This window comes from Muscardinus avellanarius, assembly GCF_963383645.1.
Source record: "Muscardinus avellanarius genome assembly, chromosome: X".
Lineage (NCBI taxonomy): Eukaryota > Metazoa > Chordata > Mammalia > Rodentia > Gliridae > Muscardinus > Muscardinus avellanarius.
In genome coordinates, this window is record NC_137792.1 from 34,426,970 (window position 1) to 34,450,055 (window position 23,086).

At 38.0% G+C, this 23,086-nt stretch overlaps 1 protein-coding gene across 2 annotated transcripts in view; it reads left to right on the forward strand.

Moving 5' to 3' along the window:
* USP9X (ubiquitin specific peptidase 9 X-linked) overlaps positions 1 to 23,086 on the forward strand; it is a gene marked incomplete at both ends in the record, with an annotated part of 110,365 nt that overhangs the window by 8,958 nt on the left and 78,321 nt on the right. For both annotated transcript variants that reach the window (XM_080719370.1, XM_080719371.1), the window contains 10 exons: positions 1,007 to 1,086; positions 3,378 to 3,490; positions 5,400 to 5,618; positions 10,669 to 10,784; positions 11,237 to 11,488; positions 11,565 to 11,703; positions 13,770 to 13,922; positions 15,609 to 15,713; positions 20,478 to 20,684; positions 22,464 to 22,600. In XM_080719370.1, coding sequence (XP_080575496.1) covers positions 1,007 to 1,086; positions 3,378 to 3,490; positions 5,400 to 5,618; positions 10,669 to 10,784; positions 11,237 to 11,488; positions 11,565 to 11,703; positions 13,770 to 13,922; positions 15,609 to 15,713; positions 20,478 to 20,684; positions 22,464 to 22,600 — 1,521 coding nt within the window. The remainder of the gene's footprint in view (positions 1 to 1,006; positions 1,087 to 3,377; positions 3,491 to 5,399; positions 5,619 to 10,668; positions 10,785 to 11,236; positions 11,489 to 11,564; positions 11,704 to 13,769; positions 13,923 to 15,608; positions 15,714 to 20,477; positions 20,685 to 22,463; positions 22,601 to 23,086) is intronic.

Below are 23,086 nucleotides of genomic sequence, written 5' to 3' on the forward strand. Positions count from 1 at the left end.
AAATAAAAAATAGGGCTGGGGGGATGTACCTCAAAGATAGAATGCTCCTGGGTTCAATTCTTAGCAACATGCACACACACACACACACACAAACACACACACACATGCAAGTAAAGTTTTTGGCTTCTGATTTTGTCTGGAGGTTGGTGATTGTTAATGAAGTTCTTAGGCAAACTAGAGGATTGGGTTCCATGTTAACAATCCTTAAGGAAAAAATTACAAAGAACATTTTATATTTTAATACAATGACAAAGTTTCTATACATGTGTTTCTAATAGATTATCTGGTAATGGATTGTCTTTATTAAAACACAGAGGTATTTGAGAATTTTGCCAGGTCTTAAGGCATAAATAAGGGGATTGTTTGAAGAATCTTGCCATTTGTGGGAAGCAGTGGTCATTTAGGTGGTGGTGGTGAGGAGGGTAAAGGATAGGAAAAGGGTGAAGGACGAGATGTTGGGCTGGCACCCAGATCACGAAGCATTTGGGTATAGGCCGCATCCTTGTTTGAGGGAGAAGGGCGCCTGTGTAAAACAGATAGTAGACCCACGGCTCACTTTCAGGAAAAGTTTGAGTTCTGATGGATTGAAGCATAAATCAATCTTTTGTCTTCTAAATTTTTTGTTCTTAGGAAATTCAATCCATATCCCATCTAATCGGAATCGCAAAAGACTCTTCCTGTGAACTTTAGCAATAGGCATTTATTGTACCTAATTAATTTCATATATGATTATTATAGTAGTGTCATAGTCTGCTATTAAAATATCTTTTTTCTCTTATTGTTACTTCTTTATCTTTTGTTTGACAATCCCATAAGAATTCTATTTGTAGAGACAACAAGTGGTGCTTAGTCACACAAAGATTTGGCCAACTTCACCATTTTAATGTTACTTTAGTTTTAATATTTAATATCTTCCTAGAGAGGTAATTACAATTGGTGTAACTTATTTATAGTACCTCTTTAAGTGTGCACTGAATAAATATCTTTATTTTATAAAATCTCTTAGGCCTCGATGGGTGGTTCCAGTTTTGCCGAAAGGGGAATTAGAAGTGCTTTTAGAAGCTGCTATTGATCTTAGTAAGAAAGGTAAGTTTCAATGTTATACTTTCTGTAATGTATACTACTAAATAGGGTTTCACTTTATCCCTGAAGACTTTTGTTTGCTTCTGTTATAAACACTTTACTATAGCTTATGGAAAAGGCTAATAACCTTTGGGCAGTTTTTGTAACCTTTGGACACCTGTCAAAGTGTATTGATGAACTCTCTAAAGTTAGATAGAAAATTTAAGTATATTCATATTTCTAAGGAATGGATCTCTTAATTTAGTCAGATTCATAAAGGGGTTGTTGCTCAAAGATTAAGCTTTTGTGTGTGTGTGGTACTGGAGGTTGAGGCAGGGGCATTCTACTTTGAAGCTATACCTCAAGCCCTACTTAATTTTTGTTTGGAAAGAGGATCTTGCTAGTTATGGTGGTCTTCACTAGGTTACTGAGGCTGGCATGAACCTGTGATTTCCTGTCTCAGCCTCTCAAGTACAGGGATTACAGGCATTTGCCCCTGTACCCTACTACAACAAAACAAAAAGTGTTTCAATGTAGGGTTCTGTGAGGGAAAATGTGATACACACTAAAGAACATTTTACAGCTAAGTACACTGTAGGTGATGGGTGGTATGGACTTCAGATATAGCTGGCTATGTATGTGTATGTTTATCCTGAGCCATTTCTGGCCCCTGTATAAACACTGTCTAATTTGTCAGATTATATGACTTTTTTTTTGTAGTACTGGGGATGGAACCCAGGGTCCTTCTACCTACATGCTAAACCTCCAGACCTATTTTATATTTGGAAACAGGGTCTCACTACATTGTTGAGAGCATCACTAAGCTGCTGAGTCTGGCTTCAAACCTGTGATCCTCCTGTCTCAGCCTCCCAAGTTACTGGGATTACAAGCATGTGCCACCGTGCCTGGCATTATATGACTTTTGACTTTGCTTTACTGAAATACCAGTGAATCAAGGACATATGGATCTTTGTAACTAGTAGAATCTTCATCTGTGATCCTTTGAATGAAGATACCATTTTATTAATAGTGCTTTTAAAATAAATGATTTAAAGCTGGGTGTGATGGTGCATGCTTGTAATCCCAGCATTTGGGAGGCTGAGACAGGATGATTGTGGTTCTCAGACAGCTTCAGCTACTTAGTGAGGCCCTTTGCAACTCAGGGAGACTGTTTCAAAATAAAGAATAAAAAATAGGAGTGTAACTTGGAGGTAAAATGCCCCTGGGTTCCATCCCCAGTACCACACACACACACACACACAAAAGTTGATGATACATAAATCACATAAAATTAAGCAAAATAGAAAGAAGTCTAGATGCCCAGACAGTGATACAGTGAAAGAGACTAGTAAGGGAGACAAAACAGTTCATCTTACTTGATTAAACACAGAGTCTTATAAGGATCTGTGTGCTAACTGGATGCTTTTTAACAAAGTAAAATTTTCTTTCTTTTTTTCTGGTATTGGGGATGGAACTCGGGGCATTATATCTCCGAGCTGCACCTCCAGTCCTAATTTTTAGTCTCTTTATTTTTGAAACAGGGTCTCACTGAGTTACAAAGAGCCTCACAAAGTAGCTGAGGCTGGACGCCTACCATGATCATCTTGTCTCTGCCTCCCGAATGCTGAGATTATAGGCGTGCACCACTACGCCTGGCTTAAAATTTCAAAAATAGTTGTGAAAGGGCTTATTTTCAGGAAGTACCATGCTGTGAAGTATTTAGATTTTCTCTCATGGGTTTACTGACAGCCATTTTGTGTTTAAGATTCAGTGTCATAATTTGTGGCATTTTCAATTAGTTTTACTATTACTAGCTTAATGTACTTTAAATATGTTTAGCCAGGAGTGGTGGCGCACGCTTGTAATCCCTGCGCTTGGGAGGCTGAGACAGGAGGATCGCACAGGTTCGAAGCCAGCCTCAGCTACTTAGTGAGGCTCTCAGCAACTTAGTGAGACCCTGTTTCCAAATAAAATATAAAATAGGTCTGGGAGTATAGCCCGGAGGTAGAAAGCCTCTAGGTTCCACCCCCAGTACCACACAAAAAAATAATAATAATTAAAATGTTTAGAATATATTGGAGATTATTTTTCTTTCTGAATCAAGTTATCTTTTTGACACATAGGGACTTTAATAATTTAGGTATATAATTAAGTTAACTTTTTGACTTAACACTGCCGTGAATTTTTTCTCAAAGCTATTCTGTATTTATTAGCTGTCATTGAAGAGTTTACTATTATTAGATCTTTTACCACTGAAAAATATCAAACAATCAGAAAAATACTATGTTCATGATAATTTTCTTCCCCCTTTTTAGGCCTTGATGTTAAAAGTGAAGCATGTCAGCGATTTTTCCGAGACGGACTAACAATATCGTTCACTAAAATCCTTACAGATGAAGCAGTGAGTGGCTGGAAGTTTGAAATACATGTGAGTCTTGAATCTGACTTAGTAAGATCAAATTTATATAGTTAAACTTTGAGTGGGTAGGAGGGGGGAAGGGGAGGAGGTATTTAGTTATATATGTTGGGCCCATTAATTGAATTAGAGTATAAAAATGCAAATTTGTATATGGGCAGACACTGGTGATTATGAACACAGGTGCATTCTGTCTCTGAGCTACACCCCCCAGCCCTATTTTATTTTTATTTTGAAACAAGTTCTTGCCAATTTGATGAAAGTATCACTGGTTGAGGCTCTCCTCGAACCTGACATCCTCATGTCTCAGCCTCTCCAGTATTGGAATTACAAACATGTACCACCATGCCCAGCTAAAATGAAACTTTCAAAATAATTGTTTATGAATTATTTTCTATTGAAGGTCTTATGGTCATTTAGAATGAGCATGAGATTTAGAATTAGAAAATTTGTTACATAGGCAAATCACTGCATTTCCTTGAAAGTCTATTGCTGTCCATTATAAGGTACAACACTGTTTCAGTACCACTAAGGAAGAAAAATACTCAAGATAGGGAATGTAACACATGTCTGAGATACCAAAAAGGTCAGTGTAGAAGTAAATGAGAAATGAAGTCATTCAGGAAGGGACAGCAAAGAAACATGTTTCTTTCCAACCTTGGCACCTGGTGGAGGGAAAAATATATATATAAAAATTTAAGTCGGAGGGAAAAAATATATATAAAAATTTAAGTCATTAGCCAGTATTTAATTAGTTTTGTAGTCTAGATTCAAATTATAGTTGTAATATAAGCTTTTATTGGAGACTTTAGAGCTGGGGTTGATGGCATATGCCTGTAATCCCAGTACTTGGCAAGCCTAGACAAGAAAATTGCAGGTTCAAGGACAGCCTCAGCCAAGAAGTGAGACTCATCAACCTAGCACCCCTGTTTCAAAATAAAAATAAAACAGGGTGGCGGAGTATCCCAGAGATAGAATGCTTTTGGTTCTTACCACTAGTACCGCTATTAAAAAAAAAGACTTTAAAGTGGATTCAGGTTGGGTGTGGTGGTGCACACTTATAATCCCAGTACTTGGGGGGGCAAGACAGGAGGATCACAAGTTCACACCCTGCCTCAGCTACTTAGTAAGGCCCTGTTTCCAAATAAAGAACAAAAAGGAAGGTTGGGATGGAGTTGAAAGGTAGCATGCCCCTTGGGTTCAATCACTAGTTCTTTAAAAAAAAAAAGGTAAATTCAGGTCTGCATTGTTCTTCAGTGACTTGCCTAGGTGAACATAAATTCTATCCACATAAACATCTCAATCAATGCTCATTGTTTTTAAGATAGAGATTTTAGAGATCTTAAAAAGTAAAAAAAAAAAGTCTTAGACTGATGAAAATCTATTTCTGGTTTTATATGGAAGTGGTCATTAAGTTGTAAAGCAGATGATACATTTGTGGTTCGTAAACTATTTCCCAATTATGACCATGGCATAGTAATTCTAATATCTTCAGATTTAATGTATAATTTTAAAAGACTTAGAAATGTAAAGTTTGGAAGTGGTATCATTAGGGTAGCAAATCTGCTCCATTGTGGATAATTGACATAAACATGTAGATTTTAATCATGTTGTCTGTAATGTATAAATTCCAAAGAGGAAAAAAATAACTTGTATCATTTGTGGACATAAAACAGAAATTGGTAACTTGTGATGCTGCCTTCATTTTTAATGGCTTTTGAAAGTAATGTAAATTCTGAAGTAAAAATTTTTGTTTTTGATAGTTTGATCCCAGTATGAGGGAAATACAATTCAAATGCTGAGTATGGACAAAAAGGAAAGACCATTATCAAGATAAGAGTAATTAAAATTATAACATGTTCCTGTTTAAAAGTGCAATGTTTTGATATTCTCAAATCACCTTCTCCCCACACCATAATAGAGATGTATTATTAACAATACTCATCGTCTGGTGGAGCTGTGTGTGGCCAAGTTGTCCCAAGATTGGTTTCCACTCCTAGAACTTCTTGCCATGGCCTTAAATCCTCATTGCAAATTCCATATCTACAACGGTACACGTCCGTGCGAATCCGTTTCCTCAAGTGTTCAGTTGCCTGAAGATGAACTCTTTGCTCGTTCTCCAGACCCTCGATCACCAAAAGTGCGTTTTTTTTCTTCAAAATTAACTATTAACATTGTCTTATTTTGCCATATAACTTTTCAGTACTCTGAACCTACTGTTGTTAATGGTACAAAGTGTAATTTCATATTATTCTTGAAGAGATTCTGTAGATTTTGTGGTTTGGAGTCTGCACTTTATACCAAAGCTTTACTCTGTCTTTTGTTTCTACTACTGGCAAGTTTTTCTATATTGAATTATTTAAAAAGTGACAGTAAAATTTGCTTTGAGGTGTTAAATGAAAATATATAGAACTGGGAGCCTTTTTGCTTAGGTTGTAGCATTCTAGTTCACTGCTTAGGGCCATCGCTTTTTTTTTTTTTCACATTCTTCATGCATTGTTCAGTCCTTATAATCTTTTGTTCAGTCTCATTAAAAATAAGAGTTAATATGAACTAGACTGTATTTTTATAGTAAAAATAGGCAATTACTTGAAGACCTCGGTTGTTAATCTGTAAGGCCATATATTTATGGATATTTTATGATTCTAACTCCTAAATCCAGTATATCCTCTTAATGTTTAATAAATGACAAAAGCAAGTAGTAAATGTTCACATTACACTCTCACACACACACGTATCTATTAGTTTCCATAAATTTTGTTATTCCCTAATTTCTGCTCTTACCCATTCATCATTCAATAGTGTATCATTCAATCTCCATGTATTTGAATAATTTCTTTTGAGTTTCCTTTTGTTGATTTCTACTTTTATTCCATTATGGTCTGAAAAGATGCAAGGAATTTTATTACATCTTTTGAATTTGCTGGTGCTTTCTTTGTGTCCCAGGATGTGGTCTATTTTGGAGAAGGTTCCATGGGCTGCTGAGAAGAATGTGTATTCTGTAGTTCCTGGCTGAAATATTCTGTAAATGTCTATTAGGTCCATTTGGTTTAAATGGTATACATATATGCCGGGCGTGGTGGCGCACGCTTGTAATCCCCGCGCTTGGGAGGCTGAGACAGGAGAATCACACGGGTTCAAAGCCAGCCCCAGCTACTTAGTGAGGTTCTCAGCAACTTAGTGAGACCCTGTTTCCAAATAAAATAGAAAATAGGTCTGGGAGTATAGCCTGGAGGTAGAAAGCCTCTGGGTTCCACCCCCAGTACCACCAAAAATAAATAAATGGTATACATATAAACTGTACTTGGTGCCCTCTCCCCCCACCCTGTCCCCGTTTTCCCTTCTCTCCCTCCCACCAATGATTGCCCAGGGTAACCATGCCATATTCATACTTTTACACATATTCGGATGTAGACCCTCATTAATCAAGTTCAGCCTTCCTCTTCTATCTTTCCATTCAGACTTTGTTGAGATTTCCCCTCCATTATCTGGAGTCCCTCTGGTATCCCCTATGTTCCCTAGTTTGGGCATATTAGAGGAAATATGTCTCCTTCTGTGCTTGGCTGATCTCACTTAACATAATGTTCTCCAGAACTTTCCATCTTCTTCCAAGACACACGTATATATTAAATGTTAAGTTCCTATATCATTGTAAGCAGAGTACACAATTTTTATTTATATTTATTTATTTATTTATTTATTTATTTATTTATTTATTTATTTATTTATTTATTGGTGGTACTGTGGGTGGAACCCAGGGGCTTTCTACCTCCGGGCTATATTCACAGACCTATTTTTTTATATTTTATTTGGAAACAGGGTATCACTAAGTTGCTGGGAGCCTCACTAAGTAGCTGAGACTGGCTTCAAACCTGTGCGATCCTCCTGTCTCAGCCTCCCAAGCACAGGGATTACAAGTGTGGACCACCACGCCCGGCTAAACTACACAATTTTTTGCAGAGCTGAGTGTGGTGACACATGCCAGTAATTCCAGTACTTGGAAGTTTCAAAATAAATAAAAAGGTCAGGAGTTGTGGCTGAGAGGTAGAATGTCCCGGTTCAATCCCTAGTACCACCAAAAAAGTATTCTTCATAATTTTTAAAACTATAATTTACCAGAGCTGGGCATGGTGCTGCGCACACACTTGTAATCCCAACATTTGGGAGGCTGAGACAGGAAGTGCAGGTTTGAAGCTAGTCTTAGCTACTTAGTGAAGTTTTCAGCAACATAGTGAGACCCTGTGTCCAAATAAAATATAAAATAGGCCATCAAAGTGTAGCCCTGAGGTAGAAAGTCCCTAGGTTCCATCTCCAGTAACACACACACACACACACACACACACACACACACACACACATACACACACACACGCACACCTTGGTGTTTTTATTTTCCAGTTCTGAGGAATGAACCCAGGGTCATTCTATCTCTGAGATACACCCCCCCCAGCCCTATTTTTTATTTATTTTTGAAGCAAAGAAGCAGAGAATCACTAAGTTGCAGTGAGCCTAAGTAGCTGAGGCTGGCTGTAAACCTGTGATCCTCCTGTCTCAGCCTCCCAAGTCTTGAGACTACAGGCATGTCACCATGCCTGATTTATTTATTTTATTTTATTTTATTTATTTATTTATTTTTATTTATTTATTTATTTATTGGTGGTACTGGGGTTCCTGGAAGCCCTTCTACCTCCGGGCTACACTCCCAGACCTATTTTTACATTTTCATTTTTGGAAACAGGGTCTCCTAAGCCAACGCGCGCGGCTGGCTTCGAACCTGCGCGATCCTCCTGTCTCCGCCTCCCAAGCGCGGGGATTACAAGCGTGCGCCACCACGCCCGGCCACCATGCCTGATTTAGAGTGATGTTTCTAATATTGTGAATCTTGTAGGAAACTTTTTAAAAATCTAACTATCCATTAAAAGAACTTAAGTCATTGCCGGGCGTAGTGGCACATGCTTGTAATCCCCGTGTTTGGGAGGCGGAGAAAGGAGGATCGCGCAGTTTCGAAGCCAGGCTTGCTGGCTTAAGAGACCCTGTTTCCAAATAAAAATATAAAATAGGTCTGGGAGTGTAGCCCGGAGGTAGAAGGGTTTCCAGGAACCCCAGTACCCCCCAAAAAAATACTTAAGTCATGCATACAGTGCTGTTTATTTTATTAGAAACTGAATCCATAAAAAAATAGGTGAGATTTTTTTTATCTTTTTGCAGTACTGGGGATGGAATCCAGGGGCATTCTACTGCCGAGCTACACCCCCCAGCTCTATATTTTTTTATTCTTTATTTTGAAACAAGGTCTCATTGAGTTGCAAAGGGCCTCACTAAGTGGCTGAGGCTGTCAGCGAACTCAGATCCTCCTGTATCAGCCTCCCAAATGCTGGGATTACAAGCATGCTGGTCTCTAGTTGAGATGTTTTTTGAAAGTTCCCATTTCATATTATCGCCACTAGATGGCATGCTTTTGGTTGAATATCTATTTCTTTAGGTTTTACTTAATGGGTCAGTAATCTACAATATAAGATACAAGTGACTTGATTGAACACAGCGAATACAGTTTTTCGATGACTTCTCATTGAAGATTTTTTTTTATAACTTTGAATTCAATTCTTATGAAATACAGGGTACATAACTATTAAAAGCCTTTAAAAGCACTTTTTTTCTTTTTTGGTACTAGGGATTGAACCTAAGAATATTCAACTTCCGAGCTACATCTCCAGCCCCATTTTTTATTTTTTATTTTGAAACAGGGCCTTATTGAATTGCAGAGCACCTCACTAAGTAGCTGAGGTTGGCCGCAAACCCTCCATCCTCCTGTTTCAGCCTCCCAAGTACTGGGATTACAAGTGTGGGCCATCTCGCTTGGCTAGGTTGGTGCTGCTTCTAAGATATAAATCAAAGTATCAACTGATGTATTGTAGTTAGGAACAGGAAATGTTATTAATACCAGAGTTATCTGTTTTATAGGGGGAGTTAATTATTTTTTGCATGGAGATGAGAATGGAACCCAGGGCCTTGCATGTATTATGTGGCAACTACTCTGCTTCTGAACCACATTCCCGGCCCACCAGTTTTTAATTGACAGTTCATTCTCATGCTTTAAGATTATTTTATTTATTTTTGATAATGTGAATTGAACCAAGGGGCATTCTACCTTAGAGCTGCACCTCCAGCCCTTTAGGTGTTTTTTGTTTTGTTTTGTTTTGTTTTGTTTTTGCGGGCCTGGGGATGGAACTCAGGGGCATTCAACCTCTGACCTGTACCCTCTGCCCTATTTTTTTTTTTATTCTTTATTTTGAAACCGGGTCTCACTGAGTTGCAGATGGTCTCACTAAGTAGCTGAAGCTGTCTGTGAATCACGATCCTCCGATCTCAGTCTCTGGAATGCTGGGATTACAAGCATGCACCACCATGCCTGGCTAGCCCTTTAGTTTTGAAACAGACGCTCATTAAAATTGCTGAGGTCGTCCTGGAACCTGCAATCCTCCTGTCTCACATTCCCAAGTACGGGATTCCAGGTGTGCACCACTAGGTACAGCACAAAAATATTTTATTGGGAATTTTGCCCCCTTCTACTGAATATTGAACCCAGGAGCATTCTACCTTTGAGCTACACCCCCAGCCTTATTTTTTTTTAATTCTTTATTTTGAAATGGCATTACTAAGTTGCAGAGAGCCTCACTAAGTAGCTGAGCTCACTAAGTAGCCTCACTAAGTAGCACACGTGGCACAAGCTTGTAATCAGAAATTTTATCTATTGGGAAATTTGATACTTAGAGTTATGGAAATGGATTAAGACCTATTTATACTAAGTTACTAAATAACTTTTTCTTGATTTATTTTCCCCTGAATTCTTTATACCTCAATTATTTTAATAGAGTATTTTCGTGTAAGTAGAAGATATTCATTCTCTTTTGAAATTGCTGAAAAGGAATTGTTGTTTCTGTTTTCTCTCCACTAGCTAATTTCTAGAAACAGAGCTGCACCCCTATGAGCTAATCTATACTTGCTGTTTATTCTGCTACATCTCATAAATTGGGAGTATTATTTAAAAATTGCTGTATTTTGAAGTCTTTTCAAAGATAAATTGACATAATTTGTTTTAGTGAATTTACTATTTCTAGTATGTGTGAATCAAGGTAGTATTCTCTCCCCCAAATGAAAAATGTTAACTTTTTTTGTTAATTGTTTTGCAGGGTTGGCTAGTGGATCTTCTCAACAAATTTGGCACTTTAAATGGGTTCCAGATATTGCATGATCGCTTTATTAATGGATCAGCACTAAATGTTCAAATAATTGCAGCCCTTATTAAGTAAGTCATTTTAAGATGAATGTGCTATGTACTATAGAAATTGCTATTTTATTGCTTGATTAAAAAAATGAGTTATTCAGCTGTAGGGTGTTTTTGTTTTTGTTGTGGGTTTTTTTTTTTTTTTTTTTTTGGTACTGGCAATTGGAACCTAGGGGCATTCTACCTTCGAGCTACACTCCCAACCCTATTTTTTAGTCTTTATTTAGAAACAGGGTCTCACTAAGTTGTAGAGGGCCTCACTAAGTTTCTGCAGCTGTCTACGAACTGCAGTCCTCCTGTCTCTGCCTCCCAAGTGCTAGGATTACAAGGGTGTACCACCACACTCAGTTAGCTGTAGGTTTTTCTTAAACTCATTACTTGGATTTTTTTTAAATAATATAATCTGAGAGTTCAATCTTAATTGATTTTATGAAATTGAGAATTACAGGAGTTTAATATCTTTCTTATTTCAGACCTTTTGGACAATGCTATGAGTTTCTCACTCTTCATACAGTGAAGAAGTACTTTCTTCCAATAATTGAAATGGTTCCACAGTTCTTAGAAAACTTAACTGATGAAGAACTGAAAAAAGAAGCAAAGAATGAAGCCAAAAATGATGCCCTTTCAATGATTATTAAATCTTTGAAGAATTTAGCTTCAAGGGTTCCAGGACAAGAAGAAACTGTAAAAAACTTAGAAATATTTAGGTTAAAAATGATACTTAGGTAAGTTTCTTATCTCTTGAAGTAATAATGTATGTACATTTGCAGACTTGCACTCATCACTAAATTTCACTTCTAGATTATTGCAGATTTCTTCTTTCAATGGAAAGATGAATGCACTGAATGAAGTGAATAAAGTGATATCTAGTGTATCATACTATACCCATCGGCATGGTAATCCTGAGGAGGAAGAGTGGCTCACAGCTGAAAGAATGGCGGTAAGTAACTCACTAAGTAACTGAGGCTGGCTTTGAACCTGTGTGATCTTCCTGTCTCAGCCTCCCAAGTGTTGGGATTACAAACGTGCGCTGCCATGCCCAGCTTTTAATTCTTTATTTTGAAACAGGATCTTACAGAGTTTCAAAGGGCCTAAGTACCTGAGGCTGTCCGTGAACCGTGATCCTCCTGTCTCAGCTTCCCAAATGCTGGGATTAGAAGCGTGCACCACCACACTTAGCTACAATTAACTTATTTTTAAATGTGATGTGCTGAAGTAATTCTTAGCATTTTAGGGAGTTGGGAGTTCATGGTAGTGGAATAACTAGAAGTGATCTGTGAAGTGGATGGAGTATAATTCCATATAATGGTGCCTAATGAATAAAGTAGCCTCTTCTTCATTTGACTAATTCCAGTTAACGGTTTTAAAATAGTATAATTACTGGAATACAGTCTATACCAATTAAGGTTTTATCTTGACCTTAAGCATTTCATTTTGAAATCACCTGTGTTTGTATCATTTTGACATTGAACATTTGGCAAACTTTTTAGCTATTTTATGAATTATAGTTTTTAAACAAATAAGTTGTCATTTAACTTACAGAACCTATGTTGAGAGTATATTGTGTGGTATCTATAAAACTATATCCTGAACCTCAAGGAGCCCTCAGTTTAGTAGAGGAAATAATGAATAGAATATGATAAAATGTTTGTGGTATGGCTTAGCTGGAAATGTTGCTCAGTGAGTCCCTGGGCTCAATCCTTAGCACCAAAAAAGAAGAAGAAGAAGAAAGTATGGGAGGGAGGAGTGTATTGAATGCTTAGACTTTGGCTGTCCTGTGTTAGTCAGGTGTTAGATGTCTGGTTTTGTACCTGGGAAAATCATGTACAGGGCTCCTCAAATTATGATCTGAAACTGCTCCTGGCTTCGAACTGTAACACATCGTAGAGAATCAGAAAATGGCATTAAGTACCAATTTGATAGTCACTGTGTGTGTGTGTGTGTGTGTGTGTGTGTGTGTGTGTGTGTGTGCAGCTGGGGATGGAACTCAGGGGCTTTCTGCCTCCAGGCTACATCTGCAGACAATTTTATATTTTATTTGAAAACAGGTTCTTACTAAGTTGCTCAGAGCCTCACTAAATAGCTGAGGCTGCCTTCAAACCTGTGCGATCCTCCTGTCTCAGCCTCCCAAGTGCAGGAATTACAAGTGTATGCCACCACACCTGGCTGGATACTGTCACATTTTTATAATATTATACGAAATTATCTGTACCAAATTAGAACATTTTTAAAAGTTGGTCTTTAATCATCTGAGAAGTATACTTTTATAACACATTTTGGTTGCAACTGCTTTGTATTTTCAGTAGGCTGAGTTTTATAAATCAGATAGTGTAGATGTGACTACATTTTTAAAAGCCATGGATCTAGCACTTTATTGCTCTCAGTGCCAGATGAGCACCAGTCAGGGAGCCTAGCACACAATAGAAGCATGCAGACTTGATGCAGATTCCAGTTCCAGCCCATGTAAACCTGTTTACTTTCCTATAATAGGATAATGTATCTCTATCTAGGTTTGTTTGGAAGATGGAAGAGCTAATACATAGGCAATGTGTTTGACACATGGTAATCAGTTGAATAAAAGTAAAAAATAAAGAGTGCCTTTTTAACCATGGTCATTATCACACCTGTTTTTCTGAGGAAATGGAAGATTATGTATAGAATCTCCTTTTCTTTCTTTTTCTTGGTGTGAGATTTGAACCTAATGCCTTGTGTATGATTGACAAAAACTTTATCACTGATTTCAGTGTTTTCCAGTTCATTGGGGCATTTTTGTATGTGGAGGATTTAAGTGGTAAGAAATTACTGTAATCTTTTTTTCCGTAAGTTTCCTTTCCAACAGCACATAAGCGTACTATCAGTGTATGTTACTTTAAAAGTGTATTTTGTTATTTCTACTTAGATTAATAGTGTGAACAATTAAAAAGATTTAAGTTTTTAAAGTCTTTTTTAAAGACTTCTGTTTTAGTTTCTACTTACAAACAAGTTTTATTTTTAAAATACATTTAGGAATGGATACAGCAGAACAATATTTTATCCATAGTCTTGCGCGATAGTCTTCATCAACCACAGTATGTAGAGAAGCTTGAGAAGATTCTTCGTTTTGTCATCAAAGAAAAAGCTCTGACATTGCAAGATCTTGATAATATCTGGGCAGCACAGGTAAGGAATTTAGGGTGGGATTATATAATTTTCTATAAGAAAGTTACAGTATAAAGAAATGCAGTAGTCATGAAATGGAATTGCATGTTTTTATTATTTGACTTTTACAACATTTAAACACTTGCTATATTTGCAGAAATTCTGCAAAGAAACTTTTTGAAATAGTAATATTTTAAAATACTCCATTTCTATTTGGTAAAGGTTGACAGTATGGAGGTGGTTTTAAATAAGAGTCAAGCGTAAAGTATAAGTAATATTAAAGTATAAGACATCTATGATTGATTTCTTTTTATACTTGGAAAACACCTTCACTATCAGCAGAGCTAAATCACTCTATTTTCAAAGGCTTGTAACAATTATTTCTAAGAATTTACAACTTGTCAGAGGGTTAGCAACCTTTTTGAAAAATTTCAGAGTAAGAATATACATAAGTCCTTGGATTATCATAATGGCAGGTTTCTACTTATGAATTATATTGCATTGTATAGTGCGAGGTTACAAAGCTTTGAGTTTTTGTGTTGGGGGTGGAGTCTGGGGATGGAACCCAAGGGTATTCAACCACCGAGCTACATCCCCTGCCCTAATTATTCTTTATTTTGAAACAGGATTTCACTGAGTTGCAGAGGGCCTCACTAAGTAGCTGAGGCTGTCCGCAAACCACGATCCTCCAGTCTCAGCCTCCCAAATGCTGGGATTACAAGCGTGCGCCACCACACCCGGCTACTTTGGCTTTTTTAATGTACAGAAATCAGAAAATAGTTTTTCTTTTAATTTCACTTGTATACCTTATTTTAATCCTATTTGTAATATTAAAATAAGTGTGTTAAATTCCATAAACTACAATAAAGGTTCATAGGACTTGTCAGAATACACATTAGCTAGATAGCCGGGTGTGGTGGCGCACGCTTGTAATCCCTGCGCTTGGGAGGCAGAGACAGGAGGATCGCGCAGGTTCGAAGCCAGCCGCGCGCACTGGCTTAGGAGACCCTGTTTCCAAATAAAAATGTAAAAATAGGTCTGGGAGTGTAGCCTGAAGGTAGAAGGGCTTCCAGGAACCCCAGTACCACAAAAAAAAATATATATATATATATATATATATATATGTATGTAAAGGAGCTGGGTGTAGTGGTGCACGCTTGTAATCCCAGCATTCGGGAGGCTGAGACAGGGAGGATTACGGTTCATGGACAGCCTCAGCTACTTAGTGAGGTAGGTCCCCAGTACCACCCAAAAAAAAAAAAAAAGAATACACATTAGCTTCATATTCATATATATATATATATATATATGTATAATATTTGTACTGGGGGTGGGACCCAGGGGCTTTTCTACCTCCGGGCTATACTCCCAGACCTATTTATTTATACTTTATTTGGAAACGGAGTCTATGTTACTGAGAGCCTTACTCAGTAGCTGAGGCTGGCTTCGAACCTGTGCTATCCTCCTGACAAGCTTCCCAAGTGCTAGTATTATAAGCGTGCACCACTACGCCCAGCCCTAGCCTCATATACTCAGAAACTAAATTGCCAGATTTTATGTCACAAACATTTATACTATTTTATGTTACATAATTAAATGAAGAAAATGGGAATAACTTACTAATAGTAATCAACAATCAACATACACTGCTTTTCTATTACTCAGTCTGATGCGCTATGATTTTTCTTTTTTGTTGTTTCTTCATAGGCAGGGAAGCATGAAGCCATTGTGAAGAATGTACATGATCTACTGGCAAAATTGGCATGGGATTTTTCTCCTGAACAACTTGATCATCTTTTTGATTGCTTTAAGGTAATTTTTAACTTAGTAAAGTTATCACCTTTTTATATTGGATAGAATTAATTCATTAGATCTGTGAGTTCTTAGAAATATTTAATTAAAAGTTTAATTAAATCTCTGTTGTGAAGGAATTTGCCATTTTTTTCTGGTAAGAACTTAATGTTTTTTTAATGGTAGTAACAGGTCTCATAAATTAAGTAATCTCACTGTTTTTCAAAACTCAGTTCATCAATTTGGATACTCCCCTATACAAAGCAGTTTGTACTTTGATAATAGATTGCAAAGAATTATAGGACTGCAGAAAAGGATGATTGTAGGGAAAAGTATAAATGCTTAATGGATGTACTTCATAAGATAGCCTAAGACCCATTCACACCCTTTTCTGCATTGCTGTCATCATGTGCACTTTTTTGTGGGGGGCGTGGTACTATAGGTGGAACCCAGAGGTGTTCTATCTCCGAGCAACACCATCTTCTTTTTAAGGTTGGGTTGTGTAATATTCTCTCATTAGTCGGTTGGGTTTGTAAAAGCTCAAGTGATTAGTGAATTTTTGGATTAAGAGTATATGACCTGCCAGGTGTAATGGCGCAAGTCTGTGATCCCAGTACTTGAGATACTGAAATAAGAGAATTGAAGGTTCCCAATTATTTTCAGCAACCTAGCAAGACCCTGTTTCAAAAGAAAAAAAGGGCTGGGGACATAAGTTGGAGGTAGGATGCCCCCAGGCTCAATCTCCAATACCATATAAGAAAAAAATATATGAGACCTTAGGCAGGTGTGGTGCCACACACTTGTAGTCCCAGTATTTGGAAGGCAGAAATAGGAAGATTGCCAGGCCCAGCAATTTAGTGACCCTTAATTTTAAAATAAAAAATTGGCCTGGGGATGTAGCTCAGTGGTAAAACAACCCTGTGTTCAATCCCCAGTGTCACAAAAAATATTTTTAAAAAGTACTATACTAGCCAGGCATGGTGGTGCACGCTTGTAATCCCAGCATTTGGGAGGCTGAGACGGGAGGATCACAGTTCACGGACAGCCTCAGCTATTCAGTGAGGCCCTCTGCAACTCGGGACCTCTGCAATTCAGTGAGACTCTTTTGAAATAAAGAATAAAAAATAGGGCTGGGTGTATAACTCCCAGGTAGAATGCCCCTGGGTTCCAACCCCAGTACTTCAAAAGAAAAAAAAAGAAAAATATACTCTACTGACTGCTGGCACAAACAAACATATGTTCTAGTAGCCACTTTAGAAAATAGATGAGGAGGCTCAAGATGTAGCTCATTGGTAGAGGTCTTCCGTACTGTGCAAAAGGCCCTGGGTTCAATCCCAAACAACTTAAAAGGAGAAGAAAAGAAAAAAGAAAAATGTGGTATTCCTTGTAAAGTACAGTATTTTCATGATTCCTTAGTTTGTTTTCTGAATATGTACTTGAGAAAGTCATGCATCTGTGTATCAGGATACATGTTCAAAATTACTTGTAGCAAGTCAGGCAGTGGTGGCACATGCTTGTAATCCAAGTACTTGGGAGGCTGAGACAGGAGGATTATGCAGATTTCCAAACCAGCCTTAGCTACCTAGGCTCTCAGCAACTTAGTGAGACTTCGTTTCTAAATAAAATCTTAAATAGGTCTCGGAATGTTAGCCTGGAGGTAGAAAGCCCCTGGGTTCCATCCCCATTACTACCAAAAAAAGAAAAAAGAAACTTGTAGCAAAGTTAAAAGGAATAAAATCATACCATCATTAATATACCCTGGTTATATTGACATAAACTGCAGAAATGGCTCCTGGTATGTTACTTATATCATATGCTATTTTTGTCCTTGTTAATAGTTACACAAATGTTTGCATTGTATACTATAATAATGGTTTGTGGGGAGGACCCAAATTACTTCCACCCCTAAATCAGAATTGCTAGATCTAAAGCCCGGCAATGTATATTTTAAGCAGATTTCTCAGATGAATCCTAAGCACATTAAAGTGTAAATTAATATTTTATGGAAAATTTCAGTTTGAAGGGAACCAAGTATTTAGTAAATTATTTGTGATTCGTAAATTTAAGACATTTTATATTTACAAATATAAGACATTTGTACTTTTCCCCTCATCCATTGAAGTACATCACAACACCTGAGGAAATAATCGATAACCATGGGTACCTCTCTTAGTCAGTTTTCCTGACACTGGGACAAATGTACCTCACAAGAACAACTTAGAAGAAGAAAGCTTTATTAGTGCTCAAGGTTTCGGTCCATGGGGCCCATTCCAAAGTAGAAACATGTGCAGTGGCTGTTGTGCTTAGCAAAGGGATGCAGCTCTGTCATCTCAGCTGAAAGCTAAGAAGGAGAGGAGGGAGGAAACCTAGTCATATATTATCGCCAAGATCATACTCCTAGTGACCCTCCTCCTCTAGTCAAGATTCACCTCAAAACCTTGCTGTTAGGAGCTTTTGGGGAATCCCCTAGGTTTTCCACTTCTGCACTACGTACAGTAATTTAAAAAAATACAGTAATTTTCTAAAGATAATTCCTTATGGTTTTTTCTCTTGGCTCATCAAATGTTTTTGAGGACTTAATATTTAGTAACAAGCACTGTTTTGTGATATTCAGATTTGAACCCAGGGACATTCTACCAATGAACAACACCCCCAGTACTTTTTTATTTTTTATTTGGAAACAGAGTCTTGCTAAGTTATGGCATTCTGGCCTCACAACCTGCAATCCTGTCTCAACCTCCCAGGTACTGGGATTACTGGTGTGTGCCTCCACACCTAGTTCATTTAAAAGTCTTAAATGACTGTTCTACTAAATTGAAATAACATTGTTATTTCTGAGTACTTTTTATTTAAATTTATTTACTTATTTTTGTGGCACTGTGGATTCTATTTCTGAGCCACACCCCCAGCCCTATTTTTTACCCCCAGCCCTATTTTTTATTCTTTGTTTTTTATTCTTTATTTAAAAACAGGATATCACTAAGTTATGAAGGGCCTCACTAAGTGTAGCTGAGACTGGCCACAAACCTGCAATCCTTCTGTCTCAGTCTCCCAAGTACTGGGATTGTAAGCATGGGCCACCACACCTTGCCAGGTTACTGGTAACACACTCTTTGTTTTGTTTGGTGTTACTATTGAACACAGGGGGCTCTTCACTGAGCTACATTCTCTTGCTTTTTGTAATTTGAGAGTTGCTGAGGCTGGCTTTGAACTTTGGATTAGATTCTTCTGCCTAAACTTCCCAAATCACTGCAATTAGAGTCCCTGAAATTACAGGCATGTACCATCATACCCAACAGTATTTTGTCTTGATGAATTTTGTGTGTGGGGGGGGGATACTGGGGGTGGAACCCAGAGGCTTCCTACCTCCAGGCTATACTCCCAGACCTATTTTATATTTTTATATGGAAACAGGGTCTCACTAAGTTGCTGAGCCTCACTAAGTAGCTGAGGCTGGCTTCGAACATGGTGCGATCCTCCTGTCTCAGCCTCCTAAGGCCTGGGATTACAAGCGTGCGCCACCATGCCTGGCTAGGTGGGGGTCTTTTAAATGACTCCTTGAGTATGGCTCCTTCTTTTTATCCCAGAATCACACCACACCCGGCTCTTTTTTTTAACGGGTCGAGGATGGAACCCAGGGGCATTCGATCTCCAAGCTACACTCCATGCCCTATTTTTTATTCTTTATTTTGAAACAGGGTCTTACTAAGTTGCAGAGGACGTCACTAAGTAGCTGAGGCTGTCCGTGAACCACGCTCCTCCAGTCTCAACCTCCCGAATGCTGGGATTACCCTGCTTGCACACCCGCTCTTGATGAATAATTTAGACTTTGTCAGAGTTTTTTGTTTTCACACATGATATACTGTAGTCAATAACTGAGACTCTTTGTTCATTATGAAAATCTTGGTTACATCAAGTTGTCTTTCCTGTCTTTACTATAAAGTCATAAGAGCAGTTCAAATATAAGACAGTAATTCAGACATTTTAAGTTATCTTGGGTAGGATTGCTACTGGGTAGAGGCTAAGGGTGATGCTAAAAATATCCTACAGTGCACAGGGAAGCCCCACAATAAAGACATTTCCAGCTTTAGATGTCAGGAATACTGAAATTGAGAATTCCAAGTTAAGGCATTCAACTGTAAATGAAAGTTTTTTGTAATTTAACTGTGCTCCCTGAATACTGTCTTAGATGTTACTTGAACAATTCTGTGCTCATCTCTGATTTTCTAATGAATTAACCTGGTAACACTTTATTTAGAAATTATAACCAGCTGGGTGTGGTGGCGCACACTTGTAATCCCAATGCTTGGGAGGCTGTGTACAGGAAGATCACACAGGTTCAAAGCCAGTCTCAGGGACTTAGTGAGTCTCTCGGCAACTTAGTGAGACACTGTTTCCAATTAAAATATAAAATAGGTCTGGGAGTATAGCCTGGAGGTAGAAGAGACCCTAGGTTCCACCCCCAAGTAACACACACAAAAGTAACCAAATATGGGTTGTTTACAGCCTGGCATGGTGGCGCAGGCTTGTAATCCCCATGCTTGGGAGGCTGAGACAGGAGGATCGTGCAGGTTCGAAGCCAGCCTCAACTACTTAGTGAGGCTTTCAGCTACTTAGTAAGGCTCTCAGCAACTTAGTGAGACCCTGTTTCCAAATAAAATATAAAATGGGTCTGGGAGTATAGCCCGGAAGTAGAAAGCCTCTGGGTTCCACCCCCAGTACCACCAAAAAAAAAAAGAAAAATCAAATATGGGTTGTTTTCATGTCGTTTACATTTCTTTTTAGGCCAGTTGGACAAATGCAAGTAAAAAGCAACGGGAAAAGCTGCTTGAGCTGATTCGTCGTCTTGCAGAAGATGATAAAGATGGCGTGATGGCACACAAAGTTTTGAACCTTTTGTGGAATTTAGCCCATAGTGATGATGTGCCTGTAGATATCATGGACCTGGCTCTCAGTGCCCACATAAAAATACTAGATTATAGTTGCTCCCAGGTAAGGTGTGCTGCTTAGCTTACTTGTTAACTTTTTCCTTTATTCCAGGATGGCTTAGTTGCAGAATAGGTCCAGATTGTTCCAGCATTGTTTTTTTTTTAAATGATCTTCAAGAGTTGCCATCCTTTTGTCTGTATATCAAGATTTTGTCAATTGTCCGAGCCAACTTGGGAGAAAGATGTACAAACAGTAGACAGTTTAGTGGTTGTATATCAAATGTAAGATGCAGAAACATCAATTTCAAATGTATCGTAAAATATTAAAGATGATTAGGGACTTGAGGTAAGATAAAATACTAGTTATTCTTTCATGGGCAGATTAAGAAATATTGCTAGAATTAATTTCCTTCCTTCCTTCCTGTACTGGGGATGGAACCCAGGAGCATTCTACCTCCGAGCTATGCCCCAGCCCTATTTTTTTATTCTTTTTTTTTTGGGGGGGGTGCTGGTGGTGGTACTGGGGGTGGAACCCAGAGGCTTTCTGCCTCCGGGCTATACTCCCAGACCTATTTTCTATTTTATTTGGAAACAGGGTCTCACTAAGTTGCTGAGAGCCTCACTAAGTAGCTGAGGCTGGCTTCGAACCTGTGTGATCCTCCTGTCTCAGCCTCCCAAGCGCGGGGATTACAAGCATGCGCCACCACTCCGGCTTTTATTCGTTATTTTGAAACATGGTCCCACTGAGTTTCAAAGGGCATCGCTAAGTAGCTGAGGCTATCCACGAACCATGATCCTCTTGTCTCAGCCTCCCAAATGCTGGGATTGCAAGCATGCACCACCACGCCTGGATGAATTTCTTAAATGATATAACATTTAATTCTGGATATTATATATCCAGTTCTGTGCTATATCAGATTTTGTGTGTGTGTGTGTGTGTGGTACTGGGGACGAAATCCAGGGACATTCTACCTCTGAGCTACAACCAGAGCCCTATTTTTTATTTTGAAACAAGGTCCCACTGAGTTGCAGAGGGGGTCAGTAAGTAGCTGAGGCTGTCCGTGAACAGCAGTCCTTCTGTCTTGTCTCAGCTTCCCAAATGCTGGGATTATGAACGTACACCACCACTCTCGGCTGTGTGTGCGTGTGTGTGTGTCTGTGTGTGGTACTGGGGCTGGAACCCAGGGGCATTCTTCCTTGGAGCTATACCCCCAGCCCAATTTTTTATTTTATTTTGAAACAAGGTCTCAGGAAGTTGTGGAGGGTCTCACTAAGGTAGCTGAGGCTTTCCTCAAACAACGATCCTACTATCTTAGCTTCCAGGTACTACGATTACAAGCATGCACTACCACACTCGGCTTATTATCAGAATCTTAAAACACCAAATAAAACTCAATACCTCCTGGAAAACTTAGTCAAACTATACTGAATTTTTATAATAGTGCTTTACAATTTGAAGTTTGGGTAGTACATGTAAAAACAACACATTCAAGCTGAGCATCATGGTGGAAGCCAAGCCTATAATCCTAGCTACTTCAGAGGCAGAGGCAGGAGAATCTCAAATTCCATGCCAGCCTGGTCAACTTAGCAAAACTCCATCTGAAAATTAGAGAAGGACTTGGAATGTTTCTGACTGGTAAAGAGCCCCTGAATTCTAACCCCAGTACCATTAGAAAAATGTCTTAAATAAAAATAATCCTTACTACAACTATAGCATAATTGTAAATGCTCATCTTACAAGAAAATCATTTATTTTATAATTCTTTAAATGATATTGTCAATTAGTAGAATTTTACTGAGTATTGATTTATACATATAAAACCATTAAAATTGTTTGTTTAAGGACCGTGACACCCAAAAGATTCAGTGGATAGATCGCTTTATAGAAGAACTTCGCACAAATGACAAATGGGTTATTCCTGCACTGAAACAAATTAGAGAAATTTGTAGTTTGTTTGGTGAAGCACCTCAAAATTTGAGGTAAGATTTTTAAATCTAGGCAATTTTAGTCTTTTTATTTACATATCTTGTTAAAAAAGAATTAGTGAATCCGTTGCTAAAAGCAAATTTTAAAGAAGGAAAATTACTGTGGTAACATGGTACAAAGTGAAGGGGATTAATTTGGAGCAAAAGAGTTCTTTGTTTTATCTACCTCCTTTGATTTATTGAGAGAGACTTAGCTGCAGTTAAGTGATAAGTATCAGAAACAAGATGATATTACCTTCAGGTTCTTGATTCAGAGTTATCTCTTATTTCCAGCAAGTATGTCAGATAATTTCATGGCACATTCTATGTCTATTAACCTCATTGATTTTATTTTATCCTCTCTGCATTTCTTATTTGAAACAGTCTGCTACAGAATAGTTTTTAAAGTAAAACCTATTTTTAAAGTTTATTTCTAAGATTAGACTACAAAGACATAAATGATGGAAGATGATAGGATATAGTTGAAAATATTTTTTAGCT